The 19,266-nt window shown below is 41.7% G+C and overlaps 1 protein-coding gene across 6 annotated transcripts in view; it reads left to right on the forward strand.

Moving 5' to 3' along the window:
• TNS3 (tensin 3) overlaps positions 1-19,266 on the forward strand; it is a 376,357-nt gene that overhangs the window by 122,429 nt on the left and 234,662 nt on the right. For 5 of the 6 annotated variants that reach the window (XM_074988033.1, XM_074988034.1, XM_074988039.1 and 2 more), the window contains one exon: positions 185-222. In XM_074988033.1, the coding sequence (XP_074844134.1) occupies positions 185-222 (38 nt within the window). Of the gene's footprint in view, positions 1-184; positions 223-9,270; positions 9,324-19,266 lie in introns of those variants that run through there. The other variant, XM_074988038.1, reaches the window with a different exon arrangement.

The following is a 19,266-nucleotide window of genomic DNA, read 5'->3' on the forward strand; positions in this document are numbered from 1 at the left end:
TTTGATACCTGGTTAGGGGTATGTTTGTTATTTGTTCATTGGTGTTTTTCTCAAAGAACTGAAGCACACCTCAGTGGAAGAACTGGGGTTATCAGGCTGTGTGGTTGAAGGAAGCCTTAAAGAGATATGGAATGGGGGAATAACTGAATATTTTGCTTATGTATTTTCTTGGTTTTTATTTTAGTTTGCAAGTATGCCTGCCACAAGAAATGTGAAGCAAAGGTAAGCACCTTCTAAATATTCATTTTTCTGCTTGATAATAGGATCTAATTATTTGAAGTTTGATAGCCACTAAGCTAATCAAAATAAGAGGATTGTTTAACCAGAATCTCAGTTAATTGCTGTTACTTCTGAAAATTCCTTCCCTCTCTTTGACCTTTTATTGGTTGTATGATCCCACACCACCAAAATCAAGAGTTTTTCCTTTGACCTTAATGGGAACAGAGTAATGACCTAACAATGTACTTTGATTTAACTTTAGGTGCAGTTATGTAGTGTCCTAGGGCAGCTTTAGTTTTATCAAAGACCTGTCTCATTAATAGTTCTCCCATTGAAATCAGTGAGTGTTTTGCCATTTACTTAACTTCAGAACAGCATCTCATCTTTTATAGTGAACGCATCAGCATCATTGGTTTCCATATTGTACTCCTCACGCAAGGGGGCATAGTTAATAGCAACTGCTTTCTAACCTCATTGAGGATGAACTACACAGTTCCACAGCTAAAGAGGAAATGTGCCCAGGAAGCCAGGAACATCCCGCTGGATCAAAATGCTGAAGTGAGGGGTGCTTTAGAAATGCCAAAGACAGAAATAAAGATGGAGAAAAATAGCAGTTCCCTTGTCAATGCAGTTTTGTCTTTAGGAGCTGTAGTGAAGATGCTTTAGCCCTATTTCTTTTCCCAAGTCAAGTGGCAACAATCCTATTGTTTCCATCACTGCCACTTAGTTTATCTCCATATATAGGTCTCTAGCTTTAATTTTTTCTCTCGGTTTAATCTTGTGCTCACTTCAAAGAGAATTTTTTGAATTATTTGTTTAAGCTAAGTGTATTCATCCACCCTGATGTTTCCAAAACCCAATGCAAGCTTTATGTTTCATTGATAAATCTGGCTCTGAAAGCAGATGCTAAACATCAGCATATCACCAAGGTAGCATAATCCAAAGTACTTTAAAATGGTCTGTTTTCAGTAGTTATGGATATCAGGGAACTAATCAATGACATGTTTGAACTGTCTGAGTTTGGAAGCTAAACAAAACAAAAAAAAGAAAAAAGATGCACGCCAAGGTGCCAGCTGTTTTCATGACACAACAATGTTTTTTGTATGAGAAGGAAATTAATTTATAATTAGCACATTCATTGTTTGCTTCTCCATTTGGGTTTTCATACAGAGAATGCCTGTAAATATCAAAAATATTATATTATTGCTCCTATGATTGTGGTATAAGGATTTTATATATACATCATTATACCTTTTTTCCAAAGTAATGCTTTAGCGTTTTGCAAAGGGCTAAAACTTGGTGTCTTAGCAAGAACTGTTCAGATTGTAAGAACTGACATTTGAGAGCAAATTCACATTTAAGGATGAGAATGAGAACTTTCATTCCCTTCCTTCCCACCCATCCCCATTCATAGGTATATTGTGGGGAAAATGATATTAAAAATCAAGGTGTTACACTATTCTGTGCTATGTTCTGTTCTTTTTGCTTGGTAAGCAAGGAGATGCTTGAACATATAAAATGTGCTCCACTATTTATACAGGTCAACTTCAATAGTAACAGAGAGATAGCTGTCAAAACAAAATAGCAGTCAAGTAGCACTTCAAAAACTAACAAAAATTTATTAGGTGATGAGCTTTCATGGGACAGACCCCCTTCTTCCGACCATAGCCATACATACCAGAGAGATAACTGTGTTAGTCTATATTCTGTCAAAACAAAAAAACCGTCATGTAGCACTTAAAGACTAACACAATAATTTGTTGGGTGCTGAGCTTTTGAAATATCTGAAGAAGTAAGTCTGTCCCACGAAAGCTCATCACCTAATAAATTATTTTGCTAGTCTTTAAAGTGCTACATGACTGCTTTTTTGTTTAGGTCAACTTCAGTGACAGATGAAGTTGCCATTTACTGGCATTAATTTGGTTTAACATTACAGTACTTCAATTTTTTTTCATTGCTGATGTCATATTAATGTAGGGTTTGCCTGAACATTACTCTTCATAAGTGAATGAAAGATCAAATATTCATTTATTTCACCTCTAGTACGATCCTCAATGTGAACTTCCATTGTGCACTTTTTCTTTGCTGCCTCTGTGTGTGTGTGTGTGTGTGTGTGTGTGTGTGTGTGTGTGTGTGTGTGTGTGTGTGTGTGTGTGTGTGTGTGTGTGTGTGTGTGTGTGGTTTGCGGATTAAATAATTCTGCAAATTTGCCCTGTGAAAACATTTTCACATTTGTGAAGATGTGCTGTGAAAATAATTGCCATAAGGAAATACAAGATGGACTACATTACCATTCAGGTCATATGATTCCATAAGATGAAACTGAGGATGTATGCGTCAAGTCTGTGTGTGGATAGTAGACTTTCAGTCAACACGGTTATTCCAGTAACTAGTCATGGTGATTCAGTAGGGGGCGCCTTCCCTTCTGAGTGCTGTGCTGGCTGGAAGTATCATCCTTCAAATGACACAAAAATAGTGTTCTAAATATTAGACATTTTTCAGATTAATAAGGGAAGTTTTCATAGGCACATATGGTAGTTAGATGCCCAACTCCTCTGATTTTCAAAGAGCATTAGGGACCAAACTGCTGTTTGTCCCTTTGCAGACTTCTGCCAGTGTCATATGCTATTCTATTGACATGCAAAGTGTGATTCCTGCTGTTGTTATTCAGATACAATAGAAAAGTACAAAATATTAGTATTGACATGTCTGCAAATAAAGTATTACTACTGAACAGCTAAGCTTTGTAGCCTTGGAAATAGTGGCATTTCAGTGCTGGACAAATGGATCCCTCTGCACAGACTCTGATTCTGCAGATCCTTTCCCCAGAAGTCCTCTGTAGGATTCCATTGACTTCAGTGGTATTCTGCATGGATGTAAGTGTCACCTGTGAAGATATAATTGAGTGACCATGGTGACAGCCTGGTTGCTTTGATTAAAATATGTAGCATAGTGGTAACAGGCTTCATAAATGTTGGCCACAGTTGGCTATGTAACTCCCTTGGTGCTACATTAGCTCATACATTTTGTAATTAACTCTAATTTTCTTTTCAGTAGAAAAATGTACCACATGATTTAAAACATCAGCAGTCAATCCACTGCACATTACATTATAATGGAGTGAATGAGGCCAGATGTATTTTTGTTATGACTGAATCTGTTTTGAAGGAATTAGTGTACATGCATATCAACAGCTGGATCAAAAGGCCTTTAAAGACAATGGAACCTGTGAAGATAATTTTTAGCTCAAGTTACAAAACATCTTATCGAATCAAATCATATTGGAAAACATTCACTTAAACAAAACCAACGTAAACCATTCACCACCAAATGAATGAAAGTTTACATTGTGAGGTTGTCAGAGAATTTCATTTCATTAGAGATATTTTCAGTATCTGAACAGTCAGAATTATCTCTTGAAATGCGATAAACACATGTGCTATACAGCCTGCATTTGCTCAGATTGTAAATACCTAAGGAAAGGAGTAAGTGCCCTTTTCTGATCCTACCTACTGTGGCAGGGTCAGTCTCGCTCCTGGGCCCCAGGTCCTCCGATCAGTCCACTGGCTCCACCATACAAACCCCATTACCCTAGCTGGGGCAGGGGGTGGTCTGGGGTGAACCCAGTCCCTTCCCACTTGTGCCGGGTTCTGGCCAAGGGATCCTGGATGGCTGACTCCCTTCACCCTTGCCCTTGCAGCTCTTCTCCATGGTCCACTTCCCCAGTCAGTTCCCCCAGTACCTCCTTCTGCTAGTCGTACCCGTGGCAGCAAATCCCCTTCTTTGTTTGGCTCCTCCGGCTGACCAGTTCCCCACAATCTCTGGTTGGGCTTCAAGCCCCCTGGGTTGGGGTAGCCCAGCCCCCTGGGTTGCCGAGGCTCCTCTCCTCTTTTGTGGTCTCTGGTGTGCCCCCCAGTCTCCTTCCCCCTCCTTGCTCACCTTCCAAACTCTCCTTAACCCCCCTTGTACTGCATGGAGAAGGCTTATAAAGGTAGCCCTGAGTGGGATCACCTGGCCCCAATCGATTTAGGGCAGCCTACTCCTCAGCTGCTCCCACTTTGATTGTCAGCCCTGTTTTTTACTCATGCCTTTCCCCTCCTGGCCCCACCCTGCCACACTACATTACCAGCAATTTTGACATTAGCTTAATTAGAAATATGATCTGGCCCTATCATTTGACCAAGGGAAGAGTGAAATATGGGTGACATGAAGGCACAGAAAATGCCTTTGTTTGGGAAACCAAGCTTTAACAGCAACATTTTGGAATAGGATGTCTATGCTGATCTTTTAGTGGGGTCCAGGGATGTTCATTCAAGATCCATCTGCCATTTTAGCTTTTGTGCAGATCAGAGGTTGGTATAAATAATTTTATCTCCATGGAAATCAATGATGTTATGATGGTTTACAGCAGCTGAGGATCTATCTCCTCTACTTACCGCCTGCTTCTCTCCATAAACCAGTATCATTCTAAGCTGAGTTGCAATTTTTGCATGTTACAAAATATTGAACCTATGTGGGGCTTTAGTTTCACAATATCCAAATTAACTCTAAACAAGTTCCACACTGGCTGTAACATTATTAATTACACGACACTGAATACAAACTGATTAAGGCAAATAAGCACTGAAATAAACCTGCTAGAGCATAAAGAATTGACTGGAAAAAATGACCGTGAAGCTTCAAAAAATGTAAGTGAGCAGAGATTAAGTTATTGTAATTTTAGTTTACCACAGTCAGTGTGTCTTACTTGTTCTAAAATAGATATTGTAACACATGAAATGATACAGAATAAGGGAAGCACATGATGCTGATCCCAGCACTAAAATGTCTGGTCTGAGCTATAAATTCCAAGCTAAAAAAATTCTCCTCTGTTTAATGTAGCAAAGAAAAGCAAATGTAGGAGGGAGTTTAATGGTTGTCTGTAAATAAAATCTTCAGTGATATATACATATCTGTCAAGTTACTATTTTCAGTTCAGCTCTGAAGATAGGAGACGAGGGCATTAATGGAAATTAAGTATCCACAAATTCAGAACAGATGTCAGGAAGCACTTTTTCATGCAGAAAGCAGCAAATATGTGGATTGATCTCCCAGCCAAGTTTGTTAAGACAAAACCAGTGTGGTTACTTAGGATGCATGCAATTTAATACTATCCTTGGGGTGGGGGGCTGGGGGGGGGGGGGAATGGAGCACAAAAATGAACTGCACCATGACTGGTCAAGTAGCTTATTTTTAAAAACCTCATTTGTTCCTGAAGTTGCTCTTGTAGAAATCTATTACAACCATTTACTTTTTTTTTAAAAACCTCTCACAAATCTCTTCACAAATGGAGCATATTTCAGCTGTGGAGTTCAAAGTGAACACCAGCATGTGGGAACACCTAACTTTAGATATCACAGAGCTAATAGGTTATATTGGTTCAGATTTTAGTGACCCTGTAGAGCAGGAATAGTCAAGTTGTTGTTCTTGAGCCACATGTGGCTCCTTAAAAGTTACAATGTACCTCACAAACCCTCTCTGCCTCCCCATTCCCCACCTAACAAACTGGGGTGTGGAGAGCTTGAGTCCCCTGCCTGGCAGTGGGGAGGTGGGTTAGGACCTTCTTCCCCATGGGAAGGAGGGTCTCTGGGCATATGCCCTGTGGGGTGCATCAACCAGGGCTCAGGACTTCAGCAGGAGTGAGGCTGGAGCCCTAAGCCTCAGCTCCTGGAAGGTGTGCTTCAGCTTGTGAACTTCTAAAAATTGGTCCTTTGAGCTGCATAAGATAGTGAAGTTGGCCACGTATGCTGAAGAGTGTATTATAAACATCTGGCTGTGTCTTTGAATGTGTCTGCGCAAATGACCCATCAGGTGCATACAGCTTGGCCAGCGAAATACATGAAAACAAGATTGCCACTCCTGCATGCAGCTGTCTACTCCTCAATAAAAGCAGCTCACATCAGCCACCTAGCCGGCATGATGTGGGACTGGTTTTCAAAAAAAGGAGGCGTATCAATGGAAGATCAGCCTGCATTGCACAGTCTTGTCTGTGGGTGCACATTGGCACAAAAGTTTATGGTGCATGAGCATGAGACGAGAAAAGGTTAACACAGCCTCGTGCATTTTTAACTTATGCAATAGAGGATGTCCCCCATGGCGCTTGTACTATCATTGGTACTCAAATAACTTTTTGGGTACTTTTTCCACCTCTGAATGCATATTCCTGCTTCGTGACAGAGGTCCAAAATATTGAACAAGGGCTGCCAATAGCTTGAATGGGGTGAGAGGCAGGAGTTGGCTGACAAACAATGCGGACACCATTTCTGATCAGTGCAGACACGCATAAATGTAAAACTACTTATGGCTCCTCTCTTATGGGCTTTAAGATATATTTTGTCTGCAATAGGATGCTTTCAGAATTAACCTCAGTCTTCTAACTTGCTATTTTATGCTAGTTTAACACTATATTATTTTTAATGAGAACAGAGCTTGCTAATTTTATATTTTTAGGTGTTTGCATGGGTTGGGTCCTTTTTGCTTGCAGGGGGATGATGAAGGAATGAATTAGCTGTATGTGGTATCTCCTACTAATATACATAAACCGTATCTTAAAGCTGGCGCGATCAAATTTCCTTTATTGTTTACTGTCTGAAAGAGAGCCTCGTACTGTATTCAGTTCTTTTCCAGAGAATCTATTCTGCTCTTTTAGTGCACAAATCCTGTGTAATGAGGATAATTAAAATCTTGTATTGCCTTAGTCTTTATTAACTTGGAAGTGATTCCAGATGGGTATCAGTTCAGATGTTCATCGTGAATTAGTTTCCTGCAGATGCAGAAGCGACAGTTGGTAGTGCCCCAGTATTCTGGATTTTTATCATCAGTTCTTTTTGTTTCTCTTCAGGGTTGTATTGTTGGGAGCATTTCTTCTCTCTGGCAGAGATGAAGGAATACTTGTGTGTCCCAGAGAGGCCAAGAGCCTTTCATCCAACCATCCACTTTGGGACATCATGTTCTTTTCTTCTTCTTTAATCCTCACACTGTCATTTGTGCATATATATGGTACAATGCTGCAGGTAGTTGACAGGCCTTATCTAGTAGCACTGACTGGGCAGCCCGGTACAATTTGGAGACTGAGACTCTGATTTCAAAATGTCCTATGAGGGCCCAGAATTAGCCATGATCCCTAGAGAGGTGTGTTAGGGCCTGATTCACTTAAGTAAATAATTAAATCCCATTGAAATCAATGGCAGTTAAGTACTTGCATAAAGTTAAGCTTATGCTCAAGAGCTTCAGTGAATCGGGGTCTTTGTGCTTAGTAGTGTGTACTACAAGCCAACTTTCAGGCCACTACCTGAACTCTCTTGGAAAGCCAAACCTATCTCCTTCACTGTCAGCCGGAAGATTTGTGTTATGACTTGGTCCAAAAAACCTTTTCATTTCCGGTTCTTTGCCAATTTCTCATTATGTTTCAAAGAAACCAACATCTAAGCACAGGTTTTATAGCTTCTCAAATACTTTGTTGTCGTAGATTAGTTTATTTTAATTCTGTAGCTCTTCAGTTGTACACACGTTCCCTTTTTTCTCCAGGAAACCATCTACACATCTCAGTGGAGTGCTGATTAAATCAGAGTCCTGGGATTTGGTATTAAGGATCTAAAATCCTTGTTCAGACTAATTTCCTGTGCTGTGGCAGGCGACTTTACCATAGCCAAAGCCAGACCAAACAATGTATTACTTTCAAACCTGGTTGGTTTATTTTTCCTTTCCTTTACAGGAAAGGAAATGTTAAATCTATATAATGTGAGTCTACCTAATCTTTCAGAAACAGGCCATCAAAATCATAAAAGGTAAACATTCTGAATCCCTCTTGACAGTGTCTCGTTCACTCTTGTCATTTTTGTAAAAGGCCACATTTTTCTAATTGTTTTTTAGAGGGTTATTTATTTCAGAAAACATTACTCTTTCTTTGACCCTTTCCTCGTTTCTTCTCTGTTTCTGCTGCAGACTAATGGGACTTGGCGGAAGGCCTTGTTTTTTGCCCCTAATCCCTAGGGAGGTTATGTTCTGTTTTCACTTGATAAACCCCTTAATGGCCCAGGAAAGAAAGTGGGGGTTGTTTGTTTTTGTAGGGTTGTGAGAGAAAAAAAAGTAACGGAAATAGGAAAACAGAATATAACATAGACAGAGGTGCTGGAACTGTTTTTCTTGTGTGGGTTTTGAGAACCACTGAAGCAAACTCTAAACCCTGCATATAATGGGGACCACTTCAATCCATGGATGCTACATCACCTCCCCCTACTCCCCGTGTTCCTAATTCCAGCACCTATGGATATACAGTATGAATTAAAATAAAATCAGCAGAAACAACACAATGTATGGAAAAGAAAGCTGTAAAAATAAAACCTACCAAGGTTTCTAATTGGGTATTATTCCCTACTGTACCCAGAATAGCAATCCAAAAACTCACAGAGAGAGAGTGAGAGAGGCATCCAATTAGATTGTCAATCAAAACATGTAATGACCGTGAGCTGGTTAGGTTGGCAGCAGTGTGCATAAAACAGAGTAATAGTCTGAAGAGTGGATATTTAGCAGCAGGTCCTGAGTAGTTGCCCATACCCAATGCTGTATACACGTATATGCGCAGAAACAGGAACACTGAGTTCAGGGATGAGGCACCAGGAGACAAAACAGGAGCTGGCACAGGGAAGAGGAAGGCAACACACAGCAGTCATCACCTTGTGTTGACTCCACTATTTTACAATCAGATTGCTCTATTATTGCTCATAAAGAATTGTACAAGATAAAACTAAATGCATATGGCTGAGATTTTTCTAAACTGGGGTCTTAGTGATTTAGGCGTACAAATCCCATTGATTAACATTAACATTGAAAGGGACTTGTGGTCCTAAATCACTTGAGTGCTTTTGCAATTTCTGCCCTGTAGTAAAATCCTGCCTTTATTTGAGGTGGCCGTGCAGAGCAGTGGGGAAGAGTGTTTCTGGGTGCATCTCTGGCTTCATCACCATCCTCCACTGCAGGATGCTGTGGCTCAGACTAGATGGGTATGAAGGAATGATGGATGGACCCCTTGGCTTGCTGTAAGGACCACCACATGTCCTTGCCTGGTATGTAGATCTGAGTATAGAGGGAGAGATACTCCCTGGGATGGGAGGGGCTGCTTGTATCTTTTTCCCCTTCCTAGCATTTTTGGAGCCTCATGGAAGGATCTTTCTTTGTTGATTGTGCAGGGATAAAGAGGCTCCTGATTTTCTCACTTTCCTTACCATCTTTGTTAGAGCACTTGAGCAACACAGAGCAAGGACTTATTCCTTAGATTAACTTCATGATATCACATATAAAATACTTAAGTAAACTTAAATATAAAAGTCCTAGCAACTGGCAGGATTCTTCTCCCTCCCCCGCCCCCCAATGTATTTATACACATATATAATCCCTGGGATTCTTTTTATAGTGAAGTCGTTTTTTTTTTTTCATTCTGACTTCTCTCTAAACAAAGTTTGCTATCATGTACTGTAATTCACTGTATCCACCAAAGCCACTATAATTCTTTGGAAGAGTTTGGATCTTCAGTTTCTCTTAGCCATAAAAAATATACTTCAGAATAAGCTTACAGTTAATTTTCACAGTCAATAATGCATTTGATTCTTATTGTTCTCATATTTACATTAGTTTTATTTAACTTGTGGTTGTATATTTGCAGGTCTTTTCTTCCAATAGAAAAAAAAGTATAAATAAAAATATACAGGTGTCTTACCTTTTGACCTCTTTTACCTTGAAGAATGCAGACCTTTATTTCTTTTTCTTTGTCCTGTGAAGCCTCCTCTTTCCACACACAATTTGGTTCAATCCTTCCCTCAGATGCATTTGTTTGGCTCCCGGTGATTTCAGTAGAAGCTTTGCGTATGCAATTATCATCTGGCAGATTCTGTCCTAGATCTCTGCTCTGTGCAGCAGTACCGGGATGGTGCTCTTAGCTGTTCTATGTTTTCATGAATTTCTGCAAACAAAAAGTAATCAGCTTTCAGCTTTGCCTGTAGGATACTATATAGCCCATAAAAATGTCTGTATATTAGATATTGTATGTCTCACGTGACTTTAATATTTATTTATGCACTGCTGAATCACCCAGAGGATCACCTCTCTAGCCTTCAGTAATTACTCTGATGAAAGACTCTTACTTTGGCAATATTACCTAAAGAAGGGGATTGGAACAATAAGCCAGGCTGAATCAATCTCTTGTTAGGATACTAGATTAACTAAGGAGAAAAAGTTTAGGAAAAAAGTTCTTAACAGTAAGCACAATTGAGGTTTGGCCTAGACAGCCAAAAGAAAGTGTTTGAGGTGAGGATGTTTGAATGATATACCTCACCCTAAACAGATGAGGCTTGCCAGGTGAGGCTTACCTGTTACAGTTAATGGGTAGGGGCTAGACCAGCCACGTGCCCGATGTAGGCAGGGGGCTGCTCCAGGTCTGATGGGCCCTCCACAGGCTGGGGAGCTCTGGCCTGGCTGGAACAGCCCTGTCTGTGACCACCTCACCCCTTCCTGCCTTCTCTCCCCAACCCTTTAATCAGTAAAACAGTTAAATCTAACAGTTAACTAGTTAACTAATTAAATGAGATTTTACATCCCTTGTTTGAGGCACTTTATACTTCAGATATTCAAGAAGAGGTAAGATCAGGGTTTGGGTTTCAGAGATAATTGTAAATCCACTGGATGGATAGATGCTTTTGGGAGATTATATTAATTTTGTTTGTGTTCAGCTTATTTTAGGTGATGCAGGAAACCCCATCCATTTTGCTAATATTTACCATGTCTTCTGGAGTTCTGCGCATATAACCCATAGCAGACTTTGGCCCAATACCTTCCCATAGGCACTGCATTATTTGAAAATAAAAACAAACAAAAATAAGTGGTGACATAGATGCTACTATGTTAAGTTTTCACTTTTTAATGGTGAATGTAGAGTATGTTTTCCCTTTGTATATGTGTACTGCTCCTGTCACTGTTAGTAGGTGTCATAGTAAGTGTGTAAGAAAAGGAGAGAATAGCTTAGAACAAGTATAGAAGCAGGACAGAAACTGGTACACAAGCTTTTACACACAAATGACATATATGTAGCTTCTTGAAAGAAGCTAGTCTTAATGACAGTAAAGTTGAAGCTAGTTTTAACTAACAGCTCTCTAACTTTGTTTCTAACAGCTTATATTTAGTAGCATTTCAGAATGTAGAGTTCTTCCCGTGTCAAATTCCATGTAATTGTGTTAAGCGCAACAAACGTTTCTTTTCTGAACAGAAAGTTTTAAGCACCGGTAAGTTGAACCTGAAGATTCAAAGCAGGCAATCTTTCTTTGTGTGCACTAATGCATTTTTAACTTTCATTAAGTTATTATTGTTTTAAAACACGTTTTCTTTAAGAGCTGTTTAAACAGAAAACAAATTTGGTTTAGCTTCATTTGTAATGTGAAAATGGTCAGTATTTACTTTTGCTGCATGTGCACTGTTGGTCAGGTTAAAGCCATTAGCAGCAAAATTGTGTGAAACACGGATTTGCTTCTCAATGATTTGTGTTCCTTTGTTTTCAATACTTATGGATTCAGCCCCTGCTTTTTCCTTTGCTACACTAGGTTTGCTAGGTTTGGGGTTAGAATGAATCCAAAACTCAGATGAAGGCCTGCCTGAAGCTGTAAGTGAAAGCCACATGGAACTCTGACTTTTGAATGGTCACAACAGGAATCCATCAATCAGAACAAATTCAATGAGGATTGCAAACTTGAAGGGTTTTTACCCGGCAGTTTAGAGTTTATTACCAAATATAAAACCATCTGATTATTGCATGGTTTGAGGATTGAGTGAGAAATTATGCTCATTTCCTGTTATCAGGCGGAAAGTCAGGGGATTGGAAAATCTTCCTCCAGTTGAAAATGGCCTTTGGATTTCGCAGGGCTGCCCCAGAAGTGATTCTGTAAGGTGATACTTGATTCTACTATGTCCAAAGTTTTGTGCTTCATTAGGTTTAATGTCAGTCTAATGAATTATTCTGGCTGAACACAAACTGTCAGCAACAGGGCGATATAGCGATTTGAAATTGCTATTTATGAGTTTAAAGACTGCGTTGTTACATGAGCAGATATGCTGTGCTGGGGATTGTACATTGGACAGTTGGTTGCAGGGCTTTCCTCAGATTTAAAAAAAACAAAAAACACACTTTAAGGCAGGTTCTTGTTGGGTAAGAAATAATTTTCAATCTTAAGGTTTTAAGACAATAGAAGGCTGTTTTGTTTAAGGGCCCAACTGGTAAGAGCAGTTTCTAAGCTTTTGATCAACCGAACACCACCATCCACCCCTCCTAAATCCAATAGCTGGGAAGAAAACTTTTAACTGCCCAATTTCGCTATTGTTTTTCTTTGTGTGAATTCAGGTTTACAGATTACTTTTCTTGAACGTGAAGGCTCTGTCATCAACACATATTTTGTCTATCTGAAAACTGTTTTGTTTTTGGTGAATTTTGGGATAGATTTCCTCATTAACTTTGCTGTTTTCTGCCCGACTTGACTCCACTCTGTACAGACATGGGAGATCTAACACTGGCTGCCTTCATGAAGTGGGACTCCTTTTGTCATGAGGAAAAGAGAATGTGTCAGCCTTGTAAAGGGCATTCCGTGGGATCAAAGGGACAGGAACTATGCATTTCATGGTGGTGTTGTCTGGAACAATCACTTAGGGCATGTTATAATCCATGTCACATTTGAATCCTAAAATGAATCCAGAGGTGAATATCTCAGAAATCCTGTCACCCACTCGCTTTGCTTTTTTTCTTTTTTTTTTTCAAAGTAGCTTGCTCTTACCCTACACTTACACTCACAGCTTTACTCCAGTGATTTTATTACCTTTGTTAAGGCAAACGAGAGACCTTCAGCTTTGTGAAGAACAATGGTGACAGTAATTGTGCAATCACCCTTTTCAAAACAAGCTATAGTTATCTATAGTAATAGAATCTACAGTGTGGTAAGCTGTAGCATTTGGATCAGTGGTTCTCAACCTTTTCAAGACAGTGACCCATTTTGACAATTCAGTAAGAGTTTGTGACCCAAGACAATTCAAAAACGGGGTGGTGGGAGGTTCTCCCCTGGGGAAGAAAATATAAATCTTGATTCACCCTCTCCCACCCCCAGGCTTAAACCCCTCACAGCCCCAACAGGACCCCCATCTACCTCACATGAGTACTGCTGCTGCCCCTGCTGCTCCTTCGCTGGGCCACCACCACTGCCTCTTCTGTGCAACTCCCCCCAGCCCTCCTTGTTCCTCCCTCTACCTGCAGTTCCCTACCCTGCCCCACTAAAATGGGACTCTGTTTCATTGGTTTAATGGCCGGCTCCCTCCTGTTGGCCGTTAAACCAATTAAATTGAGTTTCATTTCAGCATGGCAGGGCAGGGACTGGGAGCCAGAGGAGTGAGTGGTGGCAGCGGTGAGAGCTGCAAATGTCTCCTTAAGGAGCCACATTCGGCTCAGAGCCACCCAGCTGGTGACCCTTCAAAAAGCTATTGGTGACCCATGTTTGGGTCCCGACCCATAGGTTGGGAATCCCTTCTTTGGATGATTACAGTTGTATACCTGTTAGATTTTGAAGAAAGTGGAACCACCCAAAGAGATAAAAAGTTTTTTTTAAAAAAAAATTAACGCTTTATTATGTGTTTTGCAGGATACAGTATTTTCAGTGACACTGCAATTTCATTTAACTTGATTAGGTACGTTAACATAGATACTGTGCACATAACATCATATCTCATCAAAAAGGATAAGTCAGAGATCTGTAGCATCCCTTATGCAAATGCTGTTTTGTAATAGGAAGATTATAATAATATCTAGATTTTTTTATGGTACGAATAAAACAATAAGTAATGGTGAAGAGACTCATAGATCAATGTGAGTCTGATCTTTTAAGTTATGATCTGCAAAAGAGGATGAAAGCTCTCTCTGGAAATACCATTTAGAGTTTACTTAACTCCATATTTCTTTTGTCATGTCACTTTCCTCTCTTCTGGAAAGATCAATTATATCATGTAACAGATTTGTTCATTTAAACCACGGCTTCATAAAAGTTGGATCCAGGATGGTTCTAAGTTCATCCCCAGTGCATAATAAATGTACATTTGCTTCACCAAATCAGCCGTACAGTATAATATTTTATGGTGATGGGAGTAGACAAAATATTTTAAGGTTATATTTTCAGAAGGCTGCCAAACTGCATTTTCAAAATTTCTTGGGACACGTGCACTCTCACAAAATCCAAGTATTTCTGTTCTCACACCAGGTAATTTTATGCAAAAAGGCTGAACTGCAAACTAAAAGAATATGGTTAGAAATTTTAGGCATCTGTTTTTGTAAGTCCCATGTAAAGTGACTTCTGAGTAATGATAGAAACCAGTGAGGAAGGACTTGTGCTGTGAAAGTGCAGTTAGGAAGAAGCACATATGTTTTAAAGGCCTGATCCAACTCCAAGTGAAGACATTTGCAGTCTCCTTACCCTGTCTGGTAAACTAAATAGGAAGGCCAAGTAGAGCTCCTTCTCCTGTGGTGTGAAAGCTGAAGGAGAGAACTAGGGTGACATCCTTCCTTGCATTGTTGGCTGGGAAGATCAGAAAAATTGTCTTCCATGCACATTCCTGCCTCAGAGTTCCAAGTGAACAGAGTAGATGAAGGGATCTGATGCTACCAGCTCAGAATGGAAGGAGCTTTTGTAACATTGATAGGCCCTAGTTGTCTGTGAGCAGAATTGAATCTGGGACCGCTGGAGCTCAGAGCATGAGTTAAAAGACAATTGTCTGTTAGCTAAGGCTGTAGAACAGGCCCATTATTCTCTCTGTAAGGCTATGTCTAGACTGACGAGAACTGTCTGCAACAGATATGCAAATTGCACAAATTATTTGCATATCTCCTGCCAACAGTTCTCCCTTGAGAGGCTTTCCTGACATTTGGCCCACCTACATGGGGCCAAATGTTGGGAAAACCCCCTCTGCTGACACCTCCCCGTCTTCCGCATGGAACAAGGATGACCGGGCTGTCAGCAGAAGGCTCCCAGAGCAGCAGACTTCTGTCGGGAGATCTCTTAGCTCCCGACTGAAGCCTGCAATCTAGACATAGCCTAAGTGGTTTGAGTGCCACTAGATGGGACAGCACACTACCCCCAGAGGTGTGTGGATAGTTCCCTTTGCTGAGAAAGTACACCCTAAGCTTCAGAGACATCCCAGTTAAAATCGTCAATAATCCCCCACTCATAATACCAGCAGGCAGAATCAAATCTGTCAGCCTCTGGAGATTAGAACATGAGCTTCTACTACGTGAGCTAAAAGCCAGCTGGCTGGTAGATAAGGCTGCAGAGCAGACTCACTGTTCTCTCTGTACATGGTCTTAGTGCCACTAGATGGGATAGTGCACCACACCCAGAAGGTATGTGGTTATACTTTTCTGTTCCTATGGTGTAGCTATGAGTTCAATAGGTGCACACATTGTAAGTGAGAATTTTGCTCGAACCCTTGCAAGTGCAGAAATAATAGTTTTTGCCTAAAGGTATCAAGCTGGACATTCTCTGGCTCCAGTTCAGCAAAGCACTTAAGCACGTGCCTAACTTAAACCATTGAAGTCAGTGGGGCTGCTTGTCCCATTCAAAGCACGACGTGTATATAAGTATGTTGCTGAATCAGGGCTTCTGCCATTTTTGTGAGACAGCTGGCAGAAATCCAGTAGCCATAATTTTAGGAGAGTAAAATAATGTTGCCATGTTAGTGTTGCTGAATGCCCTGCGTTCAGGTAGTGGCAAAGGCAGTTCCAGTGTTGTCCAAACTTTTTTGGTTTTGAACGATGGAATTATAGAACTATAAGCCTGCAAGGAACTTCAAGATGTCATCAAGGCCTGTTCCCTGCACTGAGGCAGGATTAAATAACCGTAGAAGAATTCTTACTTTCTAGGGCAACGTGGTCACTGGAACATAGCTCAGTACAAGTGATTAATTTAGAACTGTGGTGTCCAATGTGCTTGCTGTTCTCCGCATGTGGTGAAGTGGACGCCATGGTGTGGCGAAGTATGGCTCCTTAGGGCCACACACATGGAGCGCCCTCCACCCACTCTGCACATGTGCCCCGTCGCATGGTGGGACAAGTGTGAGGTAACAGTGGTGGCGGCTCCTCCTGCAGCCCTGACCCAGAGCCGCGTGGCTCCTGCCATGGCGCAGCTTTCCTGACCCTGGCAGCTCCGGCAATGGTGGTGCAGCCCTGGTGGCTGTGGCCCAGTGTGGCTCACATGGTTCTGGCTGCGGTATGTGTGGCTTCTGCTGCAGTGCAACTTGCACAACACAATGGCTCCCGTGGCGGTGGTGGCTCTGGCGAGTTGCTGGCAGTTTGTATGGTGTCTGTGTGTGCGTGCACATGCACACCTACCTGGCTCTGGGGCAAGGGGTGGGCATTTATTTTGAGCTAGGGGGAAGGGTCGGCTGTGGTGATCCTTAAATTTCTACTGAACATTTCTATTAGAGAAGCAAAAATGGTTAAGGGGCTGGAGCACAAGAACTATGAGGAGAGGCTGAGGGATTTGGGCTTGTTCAGTTTACAGAGGAGAAGAGTCGGGGGTGATTTCATAGCAGCCTTCAACTTCCTGGAGGGGAGCTCTAAAGAGGAGGGTTAGAAACTGTTCTCAGTGGTATCAGATGGCAGAACAAGGAGCAATGGTCTGAAGTTACAGAATGAGAGGTGTAGGTTGGATATTAGGAAAAACTACTTCACCAGGAGGGTGGTGAAGCACTGAAATGTGTTGCCTAGAGAGGTGGTGGATTCTCCACCCCTTGAGGTTTTTAAGTCCCAGCTTGACAAAGTCCTCGCTGGGATGACTTAGTGGGGGTTGATTCTGCGTGATGCAGGGAGCTGGACCAGATGACCTCCTGAGGTCCCGTCCAGCCCTGTGATTCCATGATTCTATGACATCACTGATTTAGAAATAACACCAACAATATTATCCAGTCAGTGCGTGCTTTAGTCCTTGTGCTTAGCATTACTTTTCTGTCGCCCCATTCCCCCAATTCCTTCTTCAAAGCTTGCGTTTGAAACAGAATCACCTAGCTAAAGGAAAATTAAAATATGCCCCACTCTCCAAGGTAAAAGTGTGGGAGCAGTCTGACTGGGTGCTCTGCTGATCACTAGGGGTGCCTTCTTCTAGCATCATCTGGGGCTTAGTGGTGCCAGTCGTCCTGCAGTTGGTCACAGCCTCACTTTCTGAATAGTGCTCACTTGGGATTCAACTGCTCCGCTTCGTGGCTTGGACCGCCAGACAGGTCACAGTAATCTTCTCCTTTTGGGGTATCAACGCCTCTCTGGACCCACTGTCCCAAGCAGTCATTCCTCTAATTGTCCTGCACTGGTGCCACTGCCCTATGTCTAGCGGGGGAATCCAGGACTGCCTTCTACACTGGCTTCCAGACCAAGGACCCTACATCAAGAGGTTAGAGTTTGCGCAGTGTCTAACCTTGCTGCTGAAACTCTGTGTCACTTAACTTACCTTCTCTCACTATGAGCCTCTCTCCCTGCAGCCTTCTTCCCCTCTCACCTACTGTGCTTTATATATGGTCCTACTGTTGTTGTCCAACTGAGCTTCCTCATGCAGTTTATTTTGCCCATCTAGCACCTTAACTCCTTTGGGCTTTGTGAGGTATGGACACCCCTCACAGACAGATGTGCTCATGGAGGAATCTTTGTGCACAGATTGTTGTTGTTTGTACAGTAGGGTCTCAGGGTTCATGAACTTAATGTTCACAAATTCAGTTATTCGTGAGCGCCAGTTTCCCCCGGGGCTATGGGAAGGAGTGCCAGCAGCCATTGCTTCCCCTGGGTCCCAGGCAGGGACCACTGGCAGCTGCAGTTTCCTGGGGCTCTGGGGCAGGCTGCCCTATTTGTGAAATTCAACATTCATGAGGGTTCTCAACACAGAACCCTCATGAATGTTGAGATGCTACTGTATTACAAAGCCCTTAGAAGACAGCGTCATGCTTGAGGCCCCATTTTGCCACGTGCTAGGCCAACATATATGAGATACAGTTCCTGCTCTGGAGTTTATAATCCAGGAGACTGAGCAGAAGTGGGAACAGAGCCATAGAAAGGTGAAGTAACAAGCAGCAGGGAGGTGGCAGCGCTTCAGTTAGAACTAAGGTCTCCTTAATCTCAATTCAACGTTTAGTTCAGTCCATCAGACCACAATGCCTTCCCTTCCCCATGTGAAGTGGGAAGGGAAGAATGGGGGAACTCAGTCACCTTTCTGGCAAGAATGTAGAAGAGTAGAGTTGGATGATATCAGTAACAGCAAAAAAAATTTTGTCTGTGAAAGTGGTTTGTAAATTTGAAGCCCCAGATTGTGGATCTGATGGTGAACAGACTACATCTGGTGGGTATTATGAGGAAAGATGATATAACACATTATTTATGTGCCTAATATTGCAGTCCTGTTTAACTCACACTGGTCTTAAAGTCTTTCTATACCATACCCATGGAAGGGATTTTGATGACAAGACCCCCGTGGTGTTGTCTGTGGGGGCCAAATCCAGGATAATGCATGTATCTCTCTCCTGCCTGACAGAAAGAACTCAAGGGCAACTGCTCATAAATTGTGGCAGAGTCATATATAAGGGATTTAGAACTAACCATGGTGGGAGGTAACCTAGCATAAGGTTGGGTTGCAACTGCAAATAGTGATGAATGTACTTGGAAACCAAGCATAAGACTTGTGTCAATAAGGGCAGTACGGCATACCTACCTGTGATGGCAAATTGAGAAGCATGGGATTTTCCCTTTGGCTACTTTGTGGGAGTTCTATCTCCTCTCTGGTTTCCCTCGCCCACTGAAAATAGAATTAATCTTTCATATTTTTAACATCTCAAGTCAGGAAAATAATCAGAAAGTTCAAAAGCAAGGGAGGGTCCAGGTTCCAGAAACTATTTTCTCTCTGGTCTATCATGGCAGGACTGAGCTGTATTCCTCCTCAACTCTTTTTGGTGCCAAGTTCA

The sequence above is a fragment of the Carettochelys insculpta genome, chromosome 2, assembly GCF_033958435.1.
Source record: "Carettochelys insculpta isolate YL-2023 chromosome 2, ASM3395843v1, whole genome shotgun sequence".
NCBI lineage: Eukaryota > Metazoa > Chordata > Testudines > Carettochelyidae > Carettochelys > Carettochelys insculpta.